This window comes from Monodelphis domestica, chromosome 1, assembly GCF_027887165.1.
Source record: "Monodelphis domestica isolate mMonDom1 chromosome 1, mMonDom1.pri, whole genome shotgun sequence".
Taxonomy (NCBI): Eukaryota; Metazoa; Chordata; class Mammalia; order Didelphimorphia; family Didelphidae; genus Monodelphis; species Monodelphis domestica.
The window spans coordinates 718257199-718282557 of record NC_077227.1 but is presented as its reverse complement, the minus strand read 5'-3'; the positions used below and the strand labels follow the sequence as shown (position 1 = coordinate 718282557).

Genomic DNA, 25359 nt, shown 5'->3' with positions numbered 1-25359 from the left:
AAGACCTGAGTTCAAGTCTGGTCTCAGATACTTTACTAGCTGTGTGACCCTGGGCAAGTCACTTAGCCCATTTGCCTCAGTTTACTCAACTGCACAATGGGGATAATAATGGCATCCACCTCCCAAGGTGGTGGTGAGGATCAAATGAACTGATATTTAGAAAGCACTTAGCACAATGCCCCAGCACACTGAGTGCTCAATGAATGCTTTTTCATTCATTCAAATATGTTTTTCTACAGTCACACCAGAAGTTCTTAGAAGGTGAGGACTTGCCTTCATGTGCCTCCCTCACCCCTGAGACAACGCGCTGTGCATGCAGATGGCTCAGTTAGCTCCTTTACCTGTACTATGGACATTTCCATTGGAGAGATATAGATGCCCACACCATAGAAAGCAAACAGAGCCAGTGGGTCCTTGCAAAAATAGACATCACTTTAATTATAATTTTTTTTTTGTATTTATATAGAAACTAATGCTTTAACCCTGGGGACAAGAAAAGGCAAAGAACTATGGGCCTGGGCCCTCAATCCCTAAAGGGCACTTTGGTCCAGGCCTACCAAGCCTCTACTGATTTTGGCATTCCATTCTCCCCCAAACCCTGGGCTGGGCAAGAATGTGGGGCTGAGAACCCATTCTGACACACAGGTTAGAGTAGTTTTAAAAGACCTTCAGATTTCAAGTTCTATGGACTAATCGTAAAATATCTTCCACCTTCCCAAGAATCAGGAGGGGGAGGGATTGGACATGAGGAATCAAAAATCCCAGACTTCTCAGGGCCAAAGATGGTTTTGTCAAACTGCTGGGCAGAGGAACAGGGTGGACTTCCCTGCCTCTAATCCTGGCTCGCCAAAGGGTTTGGCCCTCACAAATGGAGGGAGGTGTGAGAAGAGAGACCAGGGTGCTCAGGCATTCCTCTGTTCTGGTGGGATGTAGTCCAGGCCCAGGTGCTTGAAGATGTCTTCTTCTGAAGCTGCAGGTAAGGTTTCTTTCTGAAACAGGTAAGCAAGGACAGAAGGGGAACCATTAGGGTCTAGGTACCAACCAAGTTCCCCAGGGGATGAAAAAAATGGAGATTTGGAATCACTGAAGTTAGAACTAGAAGGGAATCCTGTAGTCATCTATCAGTCCAGCCTTTCTCTAAAAGGAATCCTTACTACAGTGTAGCCAGCCTTTGATGGAGACTCTCAAAGTGGGGGAGAAAAGGGAACCACCACCACATAGCCCACTTCAGTGCTGGACAGCGTTCATGGTTAGAAAGTTTTCCCTGACATCAGGCCTCAGTTGGCCTCTTTGTAACTTCTACCCATTGTTGCTGGTTCTGTCCTCTTGGGCCAAACAGAATGAGTGCCATACTTCCTGTGTATGACAGCTTTTCAAATACCCAAAGACAGACAGATGGATGATAGAACAGAGGTAGAGAGACAGATGGTTAGATTTTTTTCTAATTTTTATAGTCATTCTCAGACATGTCCGACTCTTCCTGACTACATTTGGGGTTTTCTTGGCAAAGATATTTGAATAGTTTGCCATTTCCTTCTCCAGCTCATTTTACACATGAGGAAACTAAGGCAAACATGGTTAAGTAACTTGTCCAGGGTCACATAGTGTCTGAGGCCAGATTTGAACTCAAGAAGATGAGTCTCCTGACTCCAGGCCTGGCACTCTATCCACCAAGGCATCTAGCTGCCCCATATAAAGGCTAGAGGGAGGGAGGTAGAGAGATGGATAGATAGAACAGAGGACAACAGATTGTTAGATGGACGATACATAGGATGGAGAGAGAAAGGCCATTAGAGAGGAGAGAGGGAGGGAGATGGAGAGATGGTTAGATAAGACAAATTTAGATACATGGCAGTTATCTTGTCCCTGCTTTTTCCCTTCCTCCTAAAGTTCTCCAGACTAAATACCTTAGTTCTTTCAACTGATTCTCATATGGTATAGACAAAGTCTTTCAGCATTCTGGTTCCCTTCATCTGCATGTTCTCCATCCCATCCCATGTCCTTCCTATTTTCTCCCCATCCCAACTGAGTTTCTCCCCTGCAGTCCTGGATGACCAAGTCCTCAACTGGAGACTAGTTCCTAATTCAGTGCAGGTCTGCCTTTAGGTAGGAGCAGGCATGGACTTGCCGAGGGTGGCTGGGAAGGATTAGCCATCCAGAGTAAAAACTTCCAAACCCCAAAACCAAAGGTTTTTGTGTCTTATTCCCTGATTGGCTCAAGAGGACCCAAAGATAATAAGAAGGGCTGTTCTATCTTCCCATCACCCTGCCTCAGCTCCTACCTTTTCAGGGTTGTACAGTCCATGGTTATTCAGCAGCAGCCTCTTCTCTGTTCGGCTAAACCTTCGAAGTTCCCTCTCAAAATACTGTGGAATGAGTGAGATGCCAGCAAGTCAATAAGCATTATTAAGCACCTACTATATGCCAGGCTCTGTACTAAGCACAGGGGATACAAAGAAAAACCAGTCCCTGCCCTTAAGGAGCTCACAGTCTAAGGAAGAAGATAACATGTCAATATAAATAGGAAGTAATCAACAGAGGGAAGGCTCTTGCATTAGAGTTGAGAAGGTTTTCAGTAAAGATGGGATTTTAGTTGGGATTTAAAGAAAGCCGGGGAGTGTAGTAGATGGGACAGAGAAGGGAGAATATTCTAGGAATGGGATATAGACCAAAAAGAGGCCCAGAGTTAAGAGATGGAGTGTCTCATTGGAGGAATAGCCAGAAGGCCAGGGTCATTGGATCACAGGGTAAAATTTAATGTTATGTGCCAGGCGCTGTACTAAGCACTTTACAAATACTATTTGATCTCAAAACAACTCTGGAGGGGTAGGTGCTATATTATACCCATAATATGGATTTAGCTGAGGAAACTGAGACCAGCAGAGGTTAAATGATCTGCCTAGAGTTGTACAGCTAATATGTTTCAGAGGTTGAATTTGGACTTCCTGATGTCAGACCCAGTGCTGTATTCGCCTCTGATTATGTAGTGGGGAGAAGGTAAATGGAGACTGGGAAGGTAGGATGCCTGGTAACTAGAAAGAAACAAGAAGCTACTGCATTTTGACTAGGGGTAAATGACATGATTGAATCTGTGCTTTAGAAAATCACTTTGATGGCTAAATGGAGACCGAACTAGAGTGGAAAGGACTTGAGGCAGGCAAACCCCAACAGCTATTGAAATAGTCCAGGTATGAGATGATGAGGACCTGCAGGAAAAGGGCAGAAGTGTCAGAGGAGAAATGATGCAAAAGTGAAAGAGACAAGAGGCATTGCAGAGGAAAAAGGGAGGAGAGGAGAAAGGGACAAGAGGCACTGAAGAAGTGAAAGGGACAAGAGGCATTGCAGAGGAGAAAGGGACAAGAGAAAAGGACAAGAGGGGCTGAAGAGGTGAAAGGGATGAAAGGTGCTGAAGAGGTGAAAGGGATGAGAGGAGAAAGGAATAAGAGGCATTGCAGAGGTGAAAGGGACAAGAGGCAGTGCAGAGTGGAAACGGACAAGAGGCACTGAAGAGGTCAAAGGGACAAGAGGCATTGCAGAGGAGAAAGGGACAAGAGGGGCTGAAGAGGTGAAAGGGAGGAGAGGAGAAAGGGACAAGAGGCACTGAAGAGGTGGAATAATCAACAGGCCTTAGCAACAGTTTGGATATGGAGGATGAGAGAGAGTGAAGAGTCCAGTGACTTAGGTTGGGAGACTAAGAGGATGGCATTGTCCTGGATAGTAACAGGGAAGTGTGTTGAGGGTAGGGTTTAGGGGGAAAGTTAACGAGTTCTGTTTTAGACATGGTGACATTAAAATGCTTACTGGACAGCCAGTTTGACAAGTCTGAAAGGCAGCTGGAAATGTGAAGACTGGGTGCTTGTTAAGAGAGAGGCTATGGATAAGTCAATCTGAGGATTGTCAGCTGAGAAATGATAACTGAATCCATGGGAACTGATGAGATGACCAAGTGAAACGATTATATAAAAAAAAGGTGGCCCAGGATAGAGCCCAGAGGGACACCTAAGGATGTGGTCTGGAGGAGGATACGGCAAAGGAGAGGAGTAAGCAGAGAGGAGAACCAGGAGAGAGCGGTGCTCTGAAAACCTGGAGAGGAAAGTACCAAGGAGAAGAGAGAGATCAATAGTGTCAAAGGTTGCAGAAAGGTCAAGGATGAAGATTATTAGGGATGGCTACCAATGACTAGTGAGTATTGGGGTAGGGAGCCACAACCATCAGCCCCACCCCGCCCCCACATCCTGGATCTAGAGTAAGAAGGGACTGTAGAAGTCAGCTAGTCCAGACCCCTCATTTTATAGATGAGGAAACAGGTTCAGGGAGTGAAGTAACTTATTTCTTTAGTGTCTCTCTGCCAACATCCCCAATCCAAAGAAGCCATTTCAATGTTACCTGGGAGCCAGTCCAGCCAAGTAGGGCGAAGGCAAACTGGCTGATAGGGGTCACCACGAAGTCCACTCTCACTGCCTTCCCATCCCTGGAAGATTCTCCAGCCTCTAGGTGGGAGGATGTGGTGGGAGACTTTGGGAACCAGAGAATGGAGAAGCATTTCTCATAGTCATCCATGGCAGTGCTCTGGAAAGCTGTGTGGTCTGGGTTTTTGGGGCTTTGGGTGTGTCTGTACAGAACGAGGCCCTGGGGGAGAGTGGGGATCAGAGGATCAGAGACTTAGAAATGGAAGGACCCTCAAATCATCCAGGCCAACCTGCTCCTGTCAGAGGAGTCAGAGGCCCAGAGAGAGGAAACTCAAGGCCCCACCAGGGCAGACTTAGCCAGGTCCTCGGGCTTCATTTGCTACGTGATCCGAGTATGTATATGGCAGAGGCAATGGTTCCTTAGGGGTCTAGGAAGAAGGGAGCCTCCAGGGATATTTATGTAGCCCACTAGCACCCCAGACGGCTGCCATTTCTATCTACAGGCTTCAAGTCAGGGTGTTACTGTTCAATAAAAGGCTCTTCCTGGTGCGCTTACAGGTAGCACAAGTGTTTAATAATGATAGAATGGCAGGGGCCACTTAATTTTTGGAAACTCAGAGACCGAGTTTGTTGCTTGGAACATGTCAGATCCTTCACCAGTTCTTGTGGATTGCCTGATAATAGTCCCATTTCACAGCTGTGGAAATCTCAAGAGGTCAAGGAACTTGCCCAAAGCTATACAGCCAGCCTGTAGCAGAAACCAAATCTGAATGCAGGCTTTTTGACCCAGAGATCTGTGCTCTTTGTCCCTAACTCCAACTGTCTCTCCATCCCACTTCTCTTTTGGCAGATGGGTGAGGAGTGAGAGAGCTGGCAAGTCCAGCTGGTTGGCCAGCCTCCCTCACTTGCCCAATACAGGCCCCTCTATTAAGTGTGGTGGCTACCCCAGGGCTCACTTTCTGTAGGACAAGTCTAGGAATCCCTGAGCTGGCCAAAGGGCGACAGGGCCGGGTTTTTGTAATGGGGCCCTTCCTCTTACCTGTAAAAGCCTCAGATTAAGGGAGGGGCCTCAGCCTTGGACTGGTGATGGGATAGGAGGAGAAGAGAATAGAGAAGGAACACTCCCATCATCAGGGCACCTAGCCCCTCTCACCTGGCTCTCCAGGCGTCCCATCACCTTGGATAACAGTCCTGCTTCCAGCCCTTCCACTGGGTGGGTGATAAGGAAGTCGACATCGTGACCATGCGGCTTTCCCCTAAAGAGTAGGGCAGAAGGATCCCCCTCTATGTAGGAATATCCCCTTCCTCTATTCTTCCATCTCCAAAGCCTTCCCAGCCCTGGCCCCTAAGCTGTAGCTTCCTCATTTGGGAGAAAGGCACCTTTCCCCCAATTTTTGGTCAAGAGAGTAGAGTGGGAGCACGTAGAACTGGGGTGGTGACCGCAGGGCTCCCTGTCTTGGGGAGAAGTCTGGTCAGAGGGAGGCAGGACAGGAATGGGGCTTTACCTGCGAAAACCACCAGCCAGGATCACCCTGGCACCAGGAAGCATCTGCTGTACGACCTCTTCCACAATCTGTTGGATGGCGTCTGCCTCGTGGCGATAGACTGGGGTGTTGAGGTCCTCAAAATGATGGATGCCTGCAGGTGCCCAAGCCCGGCTCAGCAACGACCGGCTGGGATGGATTCCTGGGCCCTTTCTGGCCCCCTAATTTAGCACATGCCACGTCCCGTCTCCCCCATCCTCAGGAATCTTACACCACTGGTGTTTACCCAAAAGAACTATCCTCAAGGGGACTGGGACTTCGGGAGCAGATTAGCTTCTAGCCCACACTCCCTTTGTGGCCCTGGTCAAATTACTGATGCGCTAGGCCTCCATTTTCTTATCTACAAAATGGGCTGAAGAGTCACAGGCTCTCAGTGGAGGGGAGTGGGGTGTTTCTGTTATTATAACCATTAATGATACCTTTCAGCCCTGGTTATCTTTCTCAATTCCAGTTGACTAGCCATGGAATCAGCCACCAGCCCCTGCTGAAACTGGGGACCGTGAGGGTGTGAAGAGTCCCCCAGGTGGCCTCCCTTCCCTCCCCCCCAGGCCCCCCACTCCTTGCTCAGCCACAAGGAAAGGCCTTTCAAATAAACAAAGGCCACTCTTTGTCCATTGGCCGCCTCCAGGAGCTTCAGGCACAGCACCATTCCCGAATGAATTGCCCATAGACATCTCAAATTCAGTGTCTCCACAGCCGAGCTCATCGTCTTTCCCCACTGGGCCACCCAGGCTTGCAACCACAGAGTCCTCCTCTTCCTCACCCCCCTCCCCCCAGATCTAAGCAAATGGAGGTGCCTTGAAGGCAGGGGCCGTGTAGTTTGGGGTTTAGTAACTGCACAGCCTGGTGCCTGGGAGCTCAGAATGAGGGATGCCCTTCCGGCCTGAGATCTGGAGGCATTTCATCCCCAGCCCCCTTCCAGGAGCAGATTCTAAGAGAAAGCTGCCAGGATCCATCCCTTTCTCCTCAAGGGGCACTGAAGCCTCTGGGAGAGAGGAAAGAAACCAAATGGATTAAGTGCCTTCGGATGATCTCAACAACCTTAGGAGAAAGTGCTCTGATCTCTATTTTACAGATGAGGAAACTGAGGCAGACGGGGGTTAAATGACTTCTCCAGGGTCACAGAGTTTGCAAGTGAGTGCCGTTGGATCTGAGCTCAGGCTTCTGCCCTCAGCCAGCTGGCCCTGCGTGTAGGGCCAGAGAGCTTGAATCCCACCCCATGTCCATCCCTCGCTGTGTGCCCCACTTCCCAGCTCTGGGATGAGCAGGGCTCGGACTAGAGGCCTTTAGGGTCCCCGGCCACCCTAACACGGGTGATCCCACGAGCCGCACCTGCTTCCTGCTGACGGGTCAGTTTTCTGGAATGTTTTTGGAGATCGTCCAGGGTCCGGAGCCCCTCCTGATACCACCTGTCTGCAGTCTTCACGCCAACTCCAAAGATCTGGGTGAAGAGCTGGTGGCAGGGAACCGCACAGGACAGCCATTTCAGCCATGTTCGGTATGTGCATTTGTGGCTACACATATGTGCGCGGCTATTGTCTACGTACACAGGGACTGCCCCAAATCTTGGTACACTTTTAAGCTTTACTATCTTGAATATTTAATATTCCATATGATCGTTTTATAATATATAATATTAAGCAATGCTATTTAATTTAAATATAATAAAATTAAATAATAATATAATAATCATGTGACAGTTATGGAGGCTTAAAAGTATACTAAGATTTTTGGGACACTGGGATTTTTTATGTGTATGTGCACATACATGTTCATATAACATACATATGTAACATAGACACGCAATATGCCTTTAAGAATACAAGGAGTGGGGATAGAAAACCAGGTCTAAAGACAGGAGGTCCTGGGTTCAAATCTGCCCTCAGACACTTCCTAGCTGTCTGTTCTGACCTTAGGCAAGTCCTTAACTCCCATTGCCTTGTTCTCACCATTCTACTGCCTTGAAATCAATACACAGTATTGATTCAAAGATGAAAAGGGGCTAAAAAAACAAGAAGATAAAGGTAAAGTCTTTTGCTTGGGTTATTAATAATAATAGCCAACCTTTAGAATTTTAAAAAGATCATCTCATTTGATCTTCACAACCACCCTTAAAGAAAAGTGTTATTATTTCCCCCATTTTATAGATGAGAAAATGGAGACACAAAGAAGTTAGATGACTTTCCCCGGCATTTCAGAGCTAGGAAGTATCTGAGGCTGAATTTGAACACAGGCCTTCCTGACTCCAAATCCAATGTTTTATCCACTCCACCATCTAGCTGGTTAAAAAAAAAAAATCCATTTCCCAAGTACAAATTGTGGGAGGGGCATGAGGATAGACCTTAATTTGTCTGAGAAAGATCTGGGGGTTTTAATGGATGGCAAGCATTTATTAAGTGCCAACTGTATGCAAGGCACCAGTGGAAAGAACTAAAACAAAAATCTACCCTCGGGGAGATTCCATTCTAAGGGATTTTGAGCTCAACTGGAATATGCGGCCAGGAAAGGAGCCTTTCCCTCATCTGAGAGAAGCTTGGTGCCAGAAAGGGGGAGAGGCTGGTTCTCTGACTCCGCCAGGGTCGCAGTAATCCTCTATGAGGTCCCAGGTGTCATGCAGACACCCAACGAGAGCGCTTGTCTCTTGTCTGTCCTTGTACCCCCGGGGCTCAGCGCAGTGCCTGCCTAGTATACTGGCGGTGGTTAATAAATGTTTATGGAGTGACCGATAGTGAAGGGAACCGAGCCTCGAGCTCTTTCTCCTCCATCCACTCACCTTCATTGTCTGGTACCTTTTGGAGAGTTTTATTGTTTCCACTTCATTGGAAACCCCGTGCTCCAGTAGCTCCTGTTGAAACACAAAGGGCAGAAAAGTTCGACGAAAGATTAGAAAAGCCTTCCTTTCACAGATGAAGAAACTGAGGCAGAGGTGAAGCCAGGTGCCATGGGTCCACAGTAAGTGTATGAGGTAGGATTAGAACTCTGCTCTTCCTTCCAGCAAGTCTAGTTACAGCCTTCGACCTCTCGGTGGTCTGAGAATGCTCAGAACAGGAGCAGAAAGGGGCCAGAGCGAGGAGCTCCTTCCCTCTTCTCCCAACATCTCTAGGACGTGGGCTTGGGCTTAGGCGCCATCTTGGCTGATACCTTTGGGTCCCTAGAGCCCGCCTCTGTCCATGGTCTCAGAACTCTGGAGGATGACGTGGGACGTGAAAACATTTAAGAATGGTGGATGGCACCTGGGGGTGACTCACTCCCCTCAAAGGCAGAGGGATGAGAGAAGGTTACCTGGATAATCCGGGAAGAATGGTCTCCAATATGGGGAAGGCCGTGAAGTTGGCTCATGTTGGTGATGGGGTCAGGCAGGGCCTTGAGCACTGAGGCGGCCCGGTGGAAGGAGATGAAACGGCCTTGGCTGCCCTCAAAATCTGCGGCCTCTGCCAGGGTCTCCAGGGCCTCCTGGAAGGATGATACCCATGTACTCTCGAGAGCATCAGAGACCTTGTGGCATCACATGGATCACATCAATCCAACCAGTATTAAGGGCAAGCCAAACATGGAGGAGCTGGGGCAGGGGGGAGCGGGTGCCCCGTCATTTTTGTTGTTCACTTGTTTTTGCCTCTTTAAGACCCCATTTGTGGTTTCCTTGGCAAAGATCCTGGAGTGGATCAGTTTACAGATGAAGAAACTGAGGCAAATTAGGTGAAGTCACTTGCCCAGGCTAACACAGTCAGTAAATGTCTGAGGCTGGATTTGAACTCAGAAAGTAGAGTCTTCCTGGTTCTAGGTCCTGCACTTATCAAGCAGAATATGGATGATCACTTATCTACAGTGTGAATTCTTTTTAGCATATGGGCTACATGGCTACTGACATCATAGGATCCTAAATTTAGAGCGATTGGGGCCTCTAAGGCCATTCAGTGCCCCCACCCCATTTTATATTTTATTTTCAGTCCAAAATTCTTTCTCTCCCTCCATCTCTTCCCCACCCATTGAGAAGGCAAGAAATACCACCTTCCCCAAACAGGGGCAGCTAGGTGTCAGGCACTCATCTTTCCAAGTTCCAATCCAGCCTTAGACGCTTTAAAAGCCAGGTGACCCTGGGGAACTCATCTAACCCTGCTGGCCTCAGTTTCTTTATCTGTGAAATGAGCTGGAAAAGGAAATGGCAAACCACTCTAGTGTCTTTGCCAAGAAAATCCCAAATGGAATCATGAAGAGCTGGACTGAAAAAACCACTGAGCAACAGAACCACCAAATGAGTGAAAAATGGGGAAGGGGGGTACTTTGGGCATCAGGAACAGCATGGACAAAGGCAAGGGGGTGGGACTGTCAAAGTCACCTTTCAGAATTTTATACAGAACGTTGAAAGGAATAACGAGAGAGAAGGATGTCAGAACAAAAAGGGAGATGCTGCTACCTGTTTGAAGCAGCAGGAAGCTAGGGGAGGAAGGGACCAGGAAGGGATCGGTGATTGTGGGATGGAAGAGACTTCCAAGGGCAGGTCCAACCCCCTCATACAAAACAAGAACATGAGGAACAGAGAAGCAAATCAACTTAAATTGTATGACCTTGGGTGAGTCGCTTAACTTGTTTGCCTCAGTTTCCTCAACTGTAAAACAGGGATAATAACATTTACTTCATAGGGTTGTTGTGAACACTGCCAAGCATTGAGTGTAGTGGCTGGTATGTAGTGAATGCTCTATAAATTACTTTATTCCCATCCCCTTGCCCAGTAGAGTCATACCGCTAATAAGTACCTAAGACTGGGTTTGAACTCGGTGCCGTCTGATGTTAAGCCCTAGGGAGAGCGCCCTATTTATTGAGCTGGTTCCCAGAGGCAGATGAAGTTGGCAGGCAGCACCAAGGATAGCCTGGAGGGAAGGTGTGAGTACAGTGAGTGTGGTCTCTGGGACTTTACCGTAAGGTGGAAATTGTGGTGGTCGAGGGGGGTGTGCCGCTGACAGGCGTAGGCTGGCATGGACACCGGAGGCACCTGGTTCTTCAGGAGTTCGGGTATCTGGGAAGACATAGGGTAAGAGTGACATGAGGGGCGGCACCATGACCGCTGCTGTTCAAAGTTCATTACTATCTAAGAACCCCGAAAGCATCCCCCTGTGGCACTGAGGTGTGCCCGTTCCTGCACCCTGACACCTGGGCCCCCAAAGGCACTAGCTGGTGCCTCTGCCCCAGCCACACCAAAGCCAGGCTTGTTTCCCAAAGGCGTCCAAGAAAGAGGGAAAGGACCGAGATAGACACCCAGCTCTTCACAGTGGCAAAGAACTGGGAACTGGAGGGAGTACCTATCCACTGGGAAATGGATGGATGGGCAGATTAGGGATGTGACAGGTACAGCTAATGGAGTCCAAGAAACGCTGAAGCAGGGAGGGGGGAAGATTTGTATGAACTGATGCAGAGAGCAGTGAGCAGAACCAGAACAATTTCTATGATAACATTTTATTTTTTAAACCCTTCTCTCCCATCCGAGAATCAATACTGTGTATTGACTCCAAGGCAGAAGAGTGGTAAGGGCTAGGCAATGGGGGTTAAGTGACTTGCCCAGGGACATATAGCTGGGAAGTGTCTGAGCTTAGATTTGAATCCAGGACCTTGGTTCTCTAACCCTGGCTTTCAATCCACTGAATCACCTAACTGCCCCCCAACAATAGCATTTTAAAGATATAATTTTGAAAAAGAATTTTTTTGGGAGGATATAAGAACTGCTTTATGTTCATAAACTATACAAGACAAAAATTGTAGTTTTGTTTATAGTCATTCCATATAATTGGAATAGTGGCATGTGTCTCTACTGAAGTTATCAGGTGTAGTTTGTGGACTTACTTCAAGCTCTGTGTATGTGTGTGTGTACCGAGTATGCACGTTCCCGAGTTCAAATCTTGATGCAGACAAGTCACTTCACCCTAATTGCCTCAGTTTCCCCATCTGTAAAATGAGCTGGAGAAGGCAATGGCAAACCACCGCAGTATCTCTGCCCAGAAAACCACAAATGAGGTCACAAAGCGTCAGATATGACTGAAACAATTGGACAACAAAAGGAGTTCTAGAAGGAGGGAAAGAATTCCAGGTAGGAGGGATACCGATAGGAGATGGGCCACAGTAAGGAAATGAATTCGGCGGGAATGTCAACGGTGGGAGGGGGAGTCATTTAAAATAAGCATGAGACCTTGGCTTGGATGGATTCAGACTGTCAAGCATCAAACAGAAGGGCGTATTTCCTCACAGAGGCCCCTGAACTTTGCTGTAAAGCCCCAGTTTAGTTCTCAGGTTCTGAAGCGTGAGGCCATCCCTGGGCCAAGCCGCTAGCCCCCTGTCTGCCTGTTACTGCTAGGTGTCCCCCCTTCCCAAGGTCCTCTTCTGAAGATTCTTCCCCAGCATCTCCGGGGCTGTGCCCTCCCCCCCCCCCCCCTCGTCCCACAAGCCCTCGCTCACCCCCAGGCAGTATTTGGCTTCCACAGGCACAGGTTTCCCCCGACCTATGCTTTCCGTGAGCCAGCTGATATCCAACAGCAAAGGCTTCTGCAGGCTCTGAGAGGCCCCCAATACGCGGTCCAGGTAGTCGGATGCTTCTGCCCCCGAGGCATCCTCCATCAGCACGTGGGTCACTTGTGGGCTGGGTCCACAGAGGACAGTACGGAGGAGGCAGTCAGAAGGGGAGATTTGTCCCCGGCCAGGACCACCCGACTGTCCCAGAAGCCCGAGCTCCCTCTCCTTGGAATCCCCCATCCCTCCCCGCCAGATGTTTGGAGGCTGCTGGGCCGGGACCGCAGCAGTTACTCACGGGGGGGATCCCCCGCCTGGTCAGCCCTGGCTCGGCCCACCCTCCTCCCCCCACATCCTCTTTTGCCGGGTTATTTAACCTACAGGAAAACCTCACTCAAAGGAAGCCTTTCAGCAGGAAGCCCAGCCCCAGGTGCCGCCCTGTGTGATTCTGCCCCAGCCCGCCAAGAGGACGAGATCAAAGGCGTCTGCGGGCCTTTTCCCAAGATTGGGGGATGAGGTCAATCAGAGGCACCTGAGGCAGTGATTCAGGCAGAGCAGGGCACAGCAGGGCATCCTGGCGGTGCCCTTTCCCTCTGTACCCCTGCTCTCTCTGGGCTTCCGGGCCATCACCTGTAAACCTCGTCCACGCGGAAGCCCTTGCCCCGGGCCAGCTCGGTGAGGAAAGCCCGGCGCATCCGGCCCATACGCCGCTCGGCCAAGTAGAGGGTGAACTCTGGGAAGCGGGACAGGGGTGGGCTGGGGGCTGCGGCTCCCTGGGCCTCCTCTCCAAAGCTCCGGCCCCGCCTTCTCTTGAGGGGCACGGAGGCCATGCCAGGGGCGGGGCAGAGAGAAAGAGCTGCCGCGGCCGGACAGCCGGGAAAGGAACGGAGGAAGCTGGTTCCGGAAAAGCCTGGGCAGCTGCCCTTATGCAAATCAAGTCCCGAGAGGCTCCGCCCCCTGCGGACTCCGGTGCCTGAGAGGGCCGTGAGGCCAAATCCTGGGCTCCACCCCCATGTAGATATCACTCTCTAGACTCCGCCCCGTCGCGGCCGACTAGGGTGAACTAGCAGGAGTCCAGGGCTGGGAGAGTGGAATCCCTGGGAAGTGAAGCCACTTTACGGAAGTTGGGGGGCGCCCACTCTCCCCTCTCAGTGCTCTTCAGTGCATCCCGGTCTAATCTCAACCCCCAGATCCAGGAGCCAGGATTGCACATTTCTTCGCCCCAAGGGGACCACGGGACCCAAGCCAGGGTTTAGGAGTAGGGGTAGAACCATAATAAATAATGACATCGGGGCGGTTTGGTGGCACCCACAGCACCAGGCCTGGGAGTTGGGAGGACCTGAGTTCAAATTCGACCTCAGCTCCTTCCTGGTTGTGTGATCCTGGGCAAGTCCCTTAACCCCATTGCCTAATCCTTACATTCTAAGACAGAAAGTAAGGGTTCTAGAAAAAAAAAACAACAAATAATGAAATTGTTACTGCAAAGTTTACAAAGTGCTTTCTGTCAGTTATTTAATTTCCTTCAAGGTTCAGCTCCAAGAGCACCTATTTCCAAAACCCATCACCCCCCACGCCCCCAGGGGCTGCCAGTACCCTTCCTCTAAAATCACCTGCTACCTATTGAGATAGCACCAGGGCCTCAGTTTCTTCCTCTGTGAAATGAGGGAGTTGGTCCTAGTCACCCTGATCAGGCTGAGTCCATCCCACACAGATAGTAGACTGTATGCTTCTTGGGAACAGGAATTTTTTCACTTTTGCTTAAGTTGAGTGAGGGGGAAAAAAAGAATTCTGTGATGTGATCCATTATTCCAATGGGTGCAGCATATTTTGATGGTCTGGCAAATATTTAACACCCTGGGCTGGGAGTATGAATATGGGCTGGGGAGTGAATGCAGAACATATTTTAAAGCCTAATCTGTAACACTTTGCTAAATTCTGAGACAATGTTTACACTGAAAATTTAATAGATTCTTTAAAGCCAATTTGAGCTGTCTTCAGCCCTGGTTGGAACCACTGGCCATATTTTACATTATTATAACTTCAAGTAGTGGGAATTTGAATAGACTGAGCTAATGTGCAACCAAATTGCAGGCATTTAGTAAGTAAGTACCTACCCGTACCAGATATCCCTTTATCCAAAGAATGCAAGAAAAGACAAAACAAAAACCCTTGATGCCTGCCCTCTAATCTAACCTAATGGGGAAGATAAACTGGCTATATAAAGAATGGGTTAGGTTACTCAATAGAGAGAGAATCAGACCTGGAGGTGGGAGGTTCCAGGTTCAAATATAGCCTGAGATACTTTCTAACTGTGTGACCCTGGGCAAGTCACTTAACCCCAACTGCTTAGCCCTTATTGCTCTTCTGCCTTGGAATCAATTCTTAGTATACTTCCCAAGACAAAAAGTTAAAAAAAAAAATAAAGCAGATGGAAGGTAGTCTTAGAGAAAATGCAGTGGGGTTCTAGGGGACAGGCGACAGCTTCCTGTAGAAGGTGAGATTCGGCACATAGTAGGCACTTCATAAATCTGGCTTGATTAATCTTATTTGATGTTCCCAACAACTTTGTGGAAATGTTTTTATGCTATTTTGCAGATGAGACAAATAAAGTTCAGAGAAGTTTTAATGACTTGTTCAAAGTCACATGTTTGACTAGTGCTGAGCTGGGATTCAAATGCAAGTTTCCCTGACTCCAGTCATCATTTAATAAATGACTGCTATTGGCTAAGTGCTAGGGATGTGAATCATAGGATCATAGATTTAGAATCTAAGGGCTACCATTTCTGGTCCCTCCTCATTTTACAAATGGGTAAACTGAGGCCAGGGATGATAAATCTAGTATAGATGAGAGGTGGAATTTGGAATCTGATCTTCTGACTCCAAGGCTGTTACAAATATGTATAGCCAAGTAAAAAAAAAATTCCTCATTAGTTGTTTCCAAAACAAATATATATGTATGTATATATAAAAGCTTCAATCTTCACGGAGTCTATCACTTCTCTATCTGTAGGGTCTTCTTCAAAAACAAAGGATAAATAACAACAATATCTGTGGGAGATAGCTTTCAATAAGGATGTATTAAGTACCCATGATGCACCAGGCACTGTGCTAAGTTCTGGGATCAGTAAGAAAGGCAAAAATCATAGTTGACCTCTTCAGAACATGACTTTCTACACACTGTCATACAATGTTTTTACTATTTGAAGCCTGAGACATTCCATTTCCAGACTCTGTGACTTTGTCAGGCAGGTCCCCCTGTCTGAGATGTTACTCCTTTGCGCCTGCCTTTTAGGATCCCTATTTTCTTAAAAGTTCAGCCCAAGTGCCACTTTCCACAGGAAGCTTCTGTTGATCCTCTGGTTCCATGGTGGCAAACCTATGGCACTTGTGCCAGAGGGGGCACTGAAAGCCCTCTCTGTAGGCACACACACCATTGCCTTTGCCCAGCACAGAGTTCACCAAAGTCCATTACTAGAAAGCCAGAGGGACATGGGGCCAGGTTGCTCTCTGCCCAGCAGCCCAATGGGAACACTTTTTCCCTCCCCTGTCTTGGGTAAGGTGACAGGCTCATAAGCTATGTGAGGGTTGCAGTTTGGGCTTTTGGTTTCTAAAAAGGTTCACCATCACTGCCCTAGTTGTTAGATTCATACTCCCCAGAAATTATTTCACATATGTTTTATGTTTAATTTTCTATGTATATATTTCCTTACAAGAAAACACAAAGTCCTTGAGGGCAGAGATCATTTCATTTCTGTCTGTGTCCTTGATGACATAAGTGCTTAATGAGTTCTGGTTGAACTGGTAGGGTGGTTAGTTGGTTGTTGTCTTTAAATTTGAAGAGGACCAAAATGGCATTCCTGGCTGATGCCTTTGGACTTGAGCATGAATTGGCTTTAAGTGATGCAGAGTTGTACAAAGTCACCAGCCTTGTTCTCTCTTCCAGAGTCATGGAAATCCAGTGGCAAGACAAAAGTCATGAAGACTGGTGATAGCAGTGGATGAGCGTGGCTTCTTCTGGGTCTGTCCAAGCTCTAAGCTCCTGCCTCAGCAACTTTCATGACTGTTGGAACAAAATGTTCTCATCTGTCCCTTCCTATGGAGAGAGGGTGTCTTCACGTGCCTGGGGTAGACACCCCTCTAACTCACTGATGGGTTGGGGGCTCATCAGTTATCCTCAAGCTGGTTTAGCCCCTCTACACTGAGGTGGTTTTACTAGGGTGTGACCCCTGTGTATCCTACAGCTTCTTGGAGCCACAGGTGAAAGCTGGGTGGCAGGTGGACACCAGAGAAGGATGAGCAGCCCTGATAAGGGCTCAGTAAGGCCTCCCATCCTGTACTCTGTATCCCCTTATTGATTAGAGTGGAGCCTTGAAGGAACCTTGGGAGTCTGTGAGGCAGCAGTGAGGATGTAGTGTGTTCCAGCCAGGAGAGACAACCTCAGAAAAGGCTAGGAGAAGGGAGAGGGGAATATTATGTAGGGGGAACGTGTTCATCATTTTCCATCAGTGCTGTATTCCAGCCTTTTTCAGTTGTGCTCTATATGTGACAGTCCCTGTGGCAAATAGAGAAGACTGTATTTTGTCCTAGAGGGAGCTGTTGGAGTTTCTTGAGGGAGTTGGAACTCCTTTCTTAGGACAAACAATTAGGTAGCTATGCCAAGGAAGGATTAGGGAAGGGGCAAGACTAAGGGTAGAGAAGCTATGGAACTCTAGATCTGTCATTTTGTCAGACAATAACACTTACTATGTGCCAGGAACCATATGAAGTGCTGAGGATGCAAAGAGAGGTAAAAGCCAGTCTTTGCCCTCAAGGAGCTCATGGTTTCATGCCTATGTGGCTTTGGGTGAGTCCCTTAACTTCTTTGGGCCTCAGTTTCCTCATCTGTAAAATGAGGAAATCATATTGTAATATGACCCCAGAGGTTCCTAAAGTCTATGATTCTATTAACTATGACTGTAAGTTGAGTCTTTTAGCTCCCACTGGATTTGGAAATAGACCTGGCTCAGCCATTTACTTCCTGGGTGCTCTCAGGGAAGATACCACCTCTCTCTGGACCTTACTTCCCTCTTATATAAAACGAGATGAACTCGAAGACCCCCGTCAAGTCCTAATTGCAAGGGCCACCTCCCTGGATCCTGCCACAGAAAGAAAGGACAAACAGCCGCACCCTTCTTACATCGTACTAGGGGCAACCTTACCACATCATTTCTAAGTCCTTGACCATCATCATTAGCGCCATCACCAACTCAGCTGTTTGGAGCAAGTTTTCCTGGAAGGGGCAGAGGAGTGTGTGCCTCCATGTGTCCAATTTCCCAAGAGAATGCTCATGTTTGCTGCCCTTTTCAGTGGGTGACATTTCATGCAGAGTGTTTACAAGTGAACATTTTGTTTGTTTATGACAGGATAGAAATGTCAGGACAGTCGAATCAGGGAGCCAGATTTGGGGCACGGACCCAGGAAGAGCCACCACAGACGAGAAATTCTGTAAGTCTGCAGGTAAGACTAATCACCAGCCAGCCTCCCTTCTTATAATCTACCCAGATTCAGTTCCTCTCACCCTCTCTTCTTTTACCTTCTTCTCCTCCCTGCTGGGACTCCCCACTTCCCACAGCCTCAGATAGTGGCTTCTCAGCTCTGGTCCCACTGAACCTCACCAGTAATGTTCCATCTACACCACTGGTAAATTCACCGACAAAATCTTGTGGCACTTGTGGCTGAATGTAGTCGTGATGTGATGTCCACACAGTAAATGGATCCCTGAACCATCTCCGTCACAGGAGGTGCCCAGAGAAAGATGACACCCGAGCACAGGGGTTTTCCTCATTCATGTGGCTTTCCCCAGGTTTATGCCTACTCCTTCTAGTCAAATACTGAATACATTGGTGGGAGAATGTGATCTTAGTTTATGAGTGGACAATGATATAGTTATTATTTCTGTTTGCCTAATACGAATTGGCATTGTTGTTTTCACCTTATTATTAAGCTAATGGTTGTGAGGGATCTTTTATTATTGTTGTTGTTGTTTTCACCTTATTAAGTGAATGATTGTTAGAGATCTTATTATTATTATTGATTTCACCTCATTAAGTAAATGGTTGTTAGAGATCTTTTGTTATTGTTATTATTGTTGTTTTCACCTTATTAATGAATGACTGTTAGAGATCTATTATTATTATTATTATTATTGATTTCACCTCATTAAGTAAATGGTTGTTAGAGATCTTTTATTATTATTATTATTATTGATTTCACCTCATTAAGTAAACAATTGTTAGAAATTTGTTGTTTTCACCTCATTAAGTAAATGGTTGTTAGAGATCTTTTTATTATTGTTGTTGTTGTTTTCACCTTATTAAGTGAATGACTGTTAGAGATCTTTTATTATTATTATTATTATTATTATTATTGATTTCACCTCATTAAGTAAATGGTTGTTAGAGATCTTTTGTTATTGTTATTATTGTTGTTTTCACCTTATTAATGAATGACTGTTAGAGATCTATTATTATTATTGTTGTTGTTTTCACCTTATTAAGTAAACAGTTGTTAGAGATCTAGTGAATCCTCATCTTTGTGAAAGATTGGATTTGGGTAAATAGAAGTGCACTGGTGGGGGCTTGAGACTACACTGATGAGGAGAGAGAGTGCATTTCGCCACAGGTTCATTTATCCACAGAGGAGCTAGACACGTGGTGGTCCTTTTCTGGAAAGAAGACCTGCCAATGCAGGTTGTGGTGGATGTCCAGCCTGTTGGGACCTGCCCAAACCTGAAGGGTCCTGGCATAGTGTTGAGAGGCCGGGTCACCTCCATACCACATCAGAGACCTCTTTTTCAGTTCAGTTGGACACAAGAGCTAGTAAATCTCCTGGTTGGGAGTTGACCTGAAACCCTCATCAGGGAGATCTAACAGTAAATCTTTGGTGAAAACACACTTAGATGGGCAGCAGGTGTGAGCTAGGGTTATGTTCAGGAGCCAAACTTGCAGCTGAGGGTAAGTGGTCCCAGCTGTGAAGATTTGGGGGGCCCGTGGGCAGAAGACAAGTTGCTTTTCTGACCTGGCCCGTGGTGGTCAGTGATGGTTAGGTTTGGTATCACCCTTGTCAATGTGGATTTTTGGATGACTCAGTTTACCTTGGAGAAATCCCAGTGCCAAGCACCCCAGTTTGGTTTGAATGTTAAGCACCTGCTTGCTTTGAAGGCTTCTCTATTGGACAAAAGTCTTCTTCTCCAGTTTGACCTTCTCGTTTGATTTGTTACAGCTGACCATTCCCTGATGCCATAGTTATAGCCGGCAAAGAGGTTCACAAACCTGTTTGTGATACCTAATTATCCAGGGGATAGAAGGACTCCCGATCGCCTTTCCTCTTTGGAGAAGGCATCTAGCTGGTGCCTTCTCCCAGGGAGGTGGTTCCCAGAGCCTTTGGCTCTGTGTGGTGGCCACGTATTTGAACCCTGATTAAAGAGTGCATTTTCTGATTGCTTGGGAGGTCTGGGTTATTTCCAAGTTAGCACCCTGGACCACACTGTAGTGAGGTCAGCTTGGCTATGGCAGGAATGTGACTCACAAGAGTGGGTCCAAGGCAGGGACACAGGCTGCCTGGGTTAGCTCTGAGACCTGCCTGGATAGATTCAGAAAGCGATCGAGTGGCCCACTGGTGCCTCGAATGTCGCCCAAATCCTGTTTGTTCTTCAGGCTAATGAGGAAAGGTCTTAGAGTCCATCTTCCAGACTATCTCAGTCTAGGGTCTTCTCTCCCCACCGTCTGGCTTCCCCAGACATTGCTTTCTCTCCTTGGTGATGCCATTTCCCCTTCTGCCTCTCTTCCTCTTCCTGTCCTCCCAGACCAAAGCAAGGACTATATTGTCTCCATATCCCAGGATTCCCGCACACCAAAAACCCTTTGCTTTGTACATTCACACAATCCAGGTGGCTAATGTGAAATCTGGGAGGGCTTCCAGGCCCCTAGATTCATCCTTAGGGCTTCATAAGGCCCCAGAAGGGCAGAGAGTTTGCCAAACAGCTTCCAAATCCAGCATCTGGTCCTTTTTAGATCGAAGCTCATGACCCAAAGCTTCCATTTGATGCTCTAAAGCATTTCTGGCTCTTAGAGTGTGTGGTGGTTAGAGCACCAGAGCCTGGAGTTGGGAAGGTCTGAGTTCAAACCCAGCCTTACACATTTAGCTGTGTGACTTAACCTTTTTTTGCCTCAGTTTCCTCATCTGTAAAATGAGCTGGAGAAGGACATGGCAGACTATTCCAGCTATGTGACCTTGGACAAGTCACTTAATCCCATTTGCCTCAGTTTTCTCATCTGTAAAATGAGCTGGAGAAGGAAATGGCTAACCACTCCAGGATCTTTGCCAAGAAAACCCCCCAAAGGGGTCACCAAGAGTTGGATGCAACTGAACAATACCAGGAGGGAGGAGGAAAAGGTTTGTTATTATCAAAGTTTTGTAGATTAAGAGACTGGGGGCGGGGCAGCTGAGTGGATGGAGAGCCAGGCCTAGAGATGGGAGGTCCTGGGTTCAAATCTGGCCCCAGACACTTCCCAGCTGGGTGACTCTGGGCAAGTCACTTAACCCTCATTGCCTAGTCCTTAGACTCTTCAGTCTTAGAGCCAATACCCAGCATTAATTCTAAGGCAGAAGGGAAGGGTTTAAAAAAAAGAGACTAGGGTTCAAGAAGGGGATGTAACGTCAAACCAGGGCTGGGCATGGTAGGGTCTCTGGAATATAGGAAGGTGACGGCTAGAAGGGGGCACTGGGAGCTAGAACATCAGGATGTAGAACACGGATGGTCAGAGCCAGATGGAACTTTAACATACAGATTGGCCAAGCTAGAAAGGACCTTTGAACAGAAGCTATAGAAAGTTATGCCTGGTGGGGACCTCAACGATCATATACATGGTTGCTACCACATCTCTAACCGGCTCAGCTTAACCACTTCCAGGAATGGGGAACTCACTCTATCTCTTTTTATGGGGAGGAGATCTTTTTTAATTTATATATTTTATATTATTTATAATTCATATATTATATATTTTATAGATAATAAATATACATTAATATTCTATTATATAAAATAGAAAATGAATATTATATATGATGCATAATAAGTTTATATTATTCATATTATATTTTTATATAATATATATTATAAAATTATATTTTTATATTTTTTCAATGCTTATCTTCCATCTTGAATCAATGTTAAGTATTGGTTCCAAGGCAGCAGTCTGATAAGGGCTAGGCAATTGAGATCAAGTGACTTGCCCAAGGTCACACAGCTTGGAAGTATATAATGTCAAATTTGAACTTGGGACTTCTCGTCTCCAGGGCTGGCTCTCTATCCACTAAGCCACCTTGCTGCTCCTATTTATTTATTTATTATTATTATTTAAAAAAACCCTCACCTTCCATCTTGTATATTGGTTGTGTATTGTGGAACAATACTGTGTATTGGTTCCAAGGCAGAAGAGTGGTAAGGGCTAGGCAGTGGGGGTCAAGTGACTTGCCCAGGGTCACACAGCTAGGAAGTGTCTGAGGTCAGATTTGAACCCAGGACCTCCTATCTCTAGGCTTGGCTCTCTATCTACTGAGTCACCTACTTGCCCTCCCTCACTCTTTTAAGTCTCTCTCTTGCATATGCTCCAATGTGCCAAGGTCTTTCCTGAAATGTGCACCTAGAACTGGGTTTTACTAAACTAATTTTTAATTTTATTACCTACTAATTTAATTTATTGCTGTCGAGTTGTTTTAGTTGTCTGACTCTTTTGTGACCCATTTGGTGTTTTCTTGGCAAAGATCCTGGAGTGGTTTGCCATTTCCCTCCCCAGCTCATTTTTACAGATGAGGAAACTGAGGCTAACAAGATGAAGTGACTTGCCCAAGGTCATGCAACTGGTAAATGTCTGATGCCAAATTTGAACTCGAGTCTTCCTGACTCCAAGTCCAGCACTCTGCCTATAGGGCCAACTAACTGGCCCTAATTTATCACCTACTATTAATTTTTTATTACCTACTAATAACGTGTCCAAATGGAATTCCACCTTCCCTTCTGTGGTTCTCAACTCTTTCCTCCCCACCTCTGACTCTCACTGACTGCAGAGACCTAGTCTTGTCTTTTTCCTCCATGAGGCAAACCAGAAAACGTCCTAATTTTGCCCCACATGGACTGGCTCTATGGTAGACACAACAGTGGATAATGCACTTGTTTCATCAAATATTCCAGGCCTGTATTTGGGGCGCCTTCTGCTTGGAGTCACATTGTGTTCAAGGATGAGACTGAGAAGGCAGGATACCTGGGGCTCTCTGTCTAGCTCCTTTCTAAGAGCATTTGCCTAGCAAAGACCTTGCAAGGAGCAAATGCTGTTGGAAAGGGGAGCAGCTGGGTGGCTCAGTGGATAGAGAGTCAGGTCTAGAAATGGGAGGTCCTGGGTTCAAATTTGGTCTAGCTGTGTGACCCTGGGCAAGTCACTTAACCTCCATTGCCTATGCCTTACCGCTCTTCTGCCTTGGAACCAAAAAATAGGCAGTATTGGTTTTAAGATGGAAGGAAAGGGTTGAAATAAATGCTTTTGGAAGATGACAGGCTGGACAGTTCCATGCAGATGGACACTTTATTTCAGGGACCTGACCGGACGGTCAACACCAACCCAGGAGGTGAGCTTGGAACTGAGAACTTAGAGAGGGAGGGGGAAGGGACAGGAAAGAGTAGAGGCATGGAGACCCAGCATCTGGCACGGAAGGCTGCAGTCTGAACCCTCTGGAGGCCAGGAGAGGCTGGGCTCTGCCTGGAAAGTAGACAGTTTCTTCTCTTTAGCCTGGAAAACAGACTCCCATCCTTGTCACCTCATGAGAGTGACTCAGTTTCTCACCTTTTCTCCTGGACTCTTTTCCCAGGAGACTCACCCCCTCCCTCCACCCCAGGAGTGAACAGGCAAACCCTAGGGAGATCTGAGGAAGGGAGCTCCCCTCCATGCCTGACTGCCTGTAGCCAGGGAGCAGGATATGTAGACCCAGCGTCACCCAGTTAGAGCGATCCTAGAGGAGATCTAGACAGCTTGGCTCCTCCGGCCTCTGCCTCTGCCAGAGAGCCTCCTTTCTCATGGTCTCTGGGCATTATTGGCCCATCTAAGGCTCCACATTTCCCCCCTTATCACTGGGAGAGAAGAGATAAGCATGGACCAATTGCAGATGAGCTCCAGCAGCTCATGGGCCAGAGATTAGGGAATCCTCTCAAACCTGAACAGAAAAGCCATCTAAAGGGAGAAAGAGCCATTAATCAGTGTTTCTGGTCTTACATTGCTCAAGTCCTACCTGTTTCCCATCATTCTTTGCCCTCATGCCCAGCCAGCCCCCCACCTAAGGCTCCGATGCCAACCCTTAAACCCTGCTCCTCAGCCTGGGACTGGGGTGCTGTTGGCGGTGGATGGGCTGCCCTGAGCCCCGGAGAAGCCTTACCCCAGTTGAGGCAGGTTCCAAGACACAGAGGCTTGCTCGGGAAGTTGTTTCTGGAGCCGTAACAACCCCCGTAAACGAAGGGTTCGCACGTCATGGCTTTCTTGTCAAAGAACCAGCGAAGGTAGTACGCGCGGCAGGGGCCTTGGTCCATCTTCTCCCTGCAAAGTTCTGAAAGCGGAGCACAGGAGGGAAGGGAAACGTGGAGATGGCAGACGAGGCATCTAGAGGCAAACTGCATAGGCTGTAGAGCTCTGAGATCCAGTCATTGTCTAGATGAAGAAATAAAGGCTCAGAGGGCAAGAGATTCGACCTGGCCCCAATCTGGTTACCTCAGGCATCAGAGAAAAGGGTATCCTCTCTGCTCTAAGGAATGCCAGACAATTCCCATGAGACATTGACCTCTCATAGCTGATTACTAATCCCTGATAAGGACCTCCTCTAAGAAAGATGCATTTTTGGTAGGGAACTCTGGGAAATGAACATTTTATAGATACAGTGAGGTCGGAAAAATGAGCATAGATGCCCAAAAACAATTTTTCTAGCTCTGACATTCCCTGATATAGTTTATGTTTTAAAGTTGTTTATTTGGGAAAAAATATATATGTCCTCAGTCCTTTGTTTTAGGTTATGGGCTCCATGGAGAAGGGCAAGTTATGGGCTTCTTCTTTGACAAACACTTAGATCTAAGGGACTTGGTAAGGTTTAGTACCTCTTTTGCTATGTGTCCACATTTTAAGAAGTTATTTTCTTCAGTAACTCTTTCCCAAAGTTAATTCTCTTTTAATAACTTTCTTTCATGGCTCTCATTTCTTTCTCAGCTTTCCACTCTACCATCCCTTGATTATCCCTTGATTTCTAATGATCATTTAATAAACCTCCTTAAAATATAATATTTTACTATTAAGATATCATTTTAATCTTAGTTTTAAAAATAACTTTTTGCTCTTAAAACAAAACAAAACTCATCTAATAATTCTTGTTGGGCTTGTGTCCAGTCTGTACTTTTCTTTGAGACTTCGCTTGTTGATGCTTTAAAGCCATTATCTCCTGTGTTCATGTTGAATTTTCCTCTTAACATTGGAGATTTTATGGTTAACATTATTTTTTTTGGCTCATTTTTCCAGCCTATTTCTTCACTTTGGATTCTGTGTTAGTTTTGGGCTCTACTCACTTCTGGGGGGATGTCTTGCCAGAGTCTTTGTATGACCCTTTACTGTTTTCACAGCTCAATCTAAGAACCTGCAAGTTTTCCAATACTTCCAAAGTAGCATGTTCTAGGGAGAGGTTGTTTGCTGTTCTCTTGGTATTGTGAAAATTAAAATGATATCTTAATAGTAAAAATATTATATTTTAAGGAGGTTTATTAAATGATCATTAGAAATCAAGGGATAAAGAGGATACAAAATAAAAACCACATGTCCATGACTAGTTAGCCATTTTCAAAATCC

General features: G+C 46.8%; 1 protein-coding gene and 1 long non-coding RNA gene across 6 annotated transcripts in view; one reads left to right on the top strand and one right to left on the bottom strand.

The window, feature by feature from the left end:
- Positions 1–411: 411 nt before the first annotated feature.
- On the bottom strand, positions 412–13380 carry POLM (DNA polymerase mu). Of its 4 annotated transcripts, none has more exons than XM_003339848.4 (11): positions 13079–13380; positions 12398–12578; positions 10869–10967; positions 9236–9406; positions 8727–8798; positions 7286–7406; positions 5915–6047; positions 5563–5665; positions 4387–4629; positions 2283–2366; positions 412–989 (listed from the first exon to the last, which is right to left on the bottom strand). In XM_003339848.4, exons 1-11 carry the CDS (start codon positions 13276–13278, stop codon positions 903–905), a joined length of 1494 nt encoding a protein of 497 aa, XP_003339896.2. In that variant the 5' UTR covers positions 13279–13380; the 3' UTR covers positions 412–902. The 4 variants fall into 4 exon arrangements, with proteins under 4 accessions (XP_003339896.2, XP_056668009.1, XP_056668014.1 ...); XM_056812031.1 differs by having other exon boundaries at positions 4387–4515; XM_056812036.1 differs by having other exon boundaries at positions 12981–13354.
- A 112-nt stretch (positions 13381–13492) lies between these two features.
- The window catches only part of LOC103103086 (uncharacterized), a 44618-nt gene continuing 32751 nt past the window's right edge, over positions 13493–25359 (top strand). The window contains exons 1-2 of one of the 2 annotated variants that reach the window (XR_008915266.1): positions 13493–16466; positions 17851–17944. This is a non-coding gene — a long non-coding RNA (uncharacterized LOC103103086). Of the gene's footprint in view, positions 17945–25359 lie in introns of both variants that reach the window. The other variant, XR_459647.3, reaches the window with a different exon arrangement.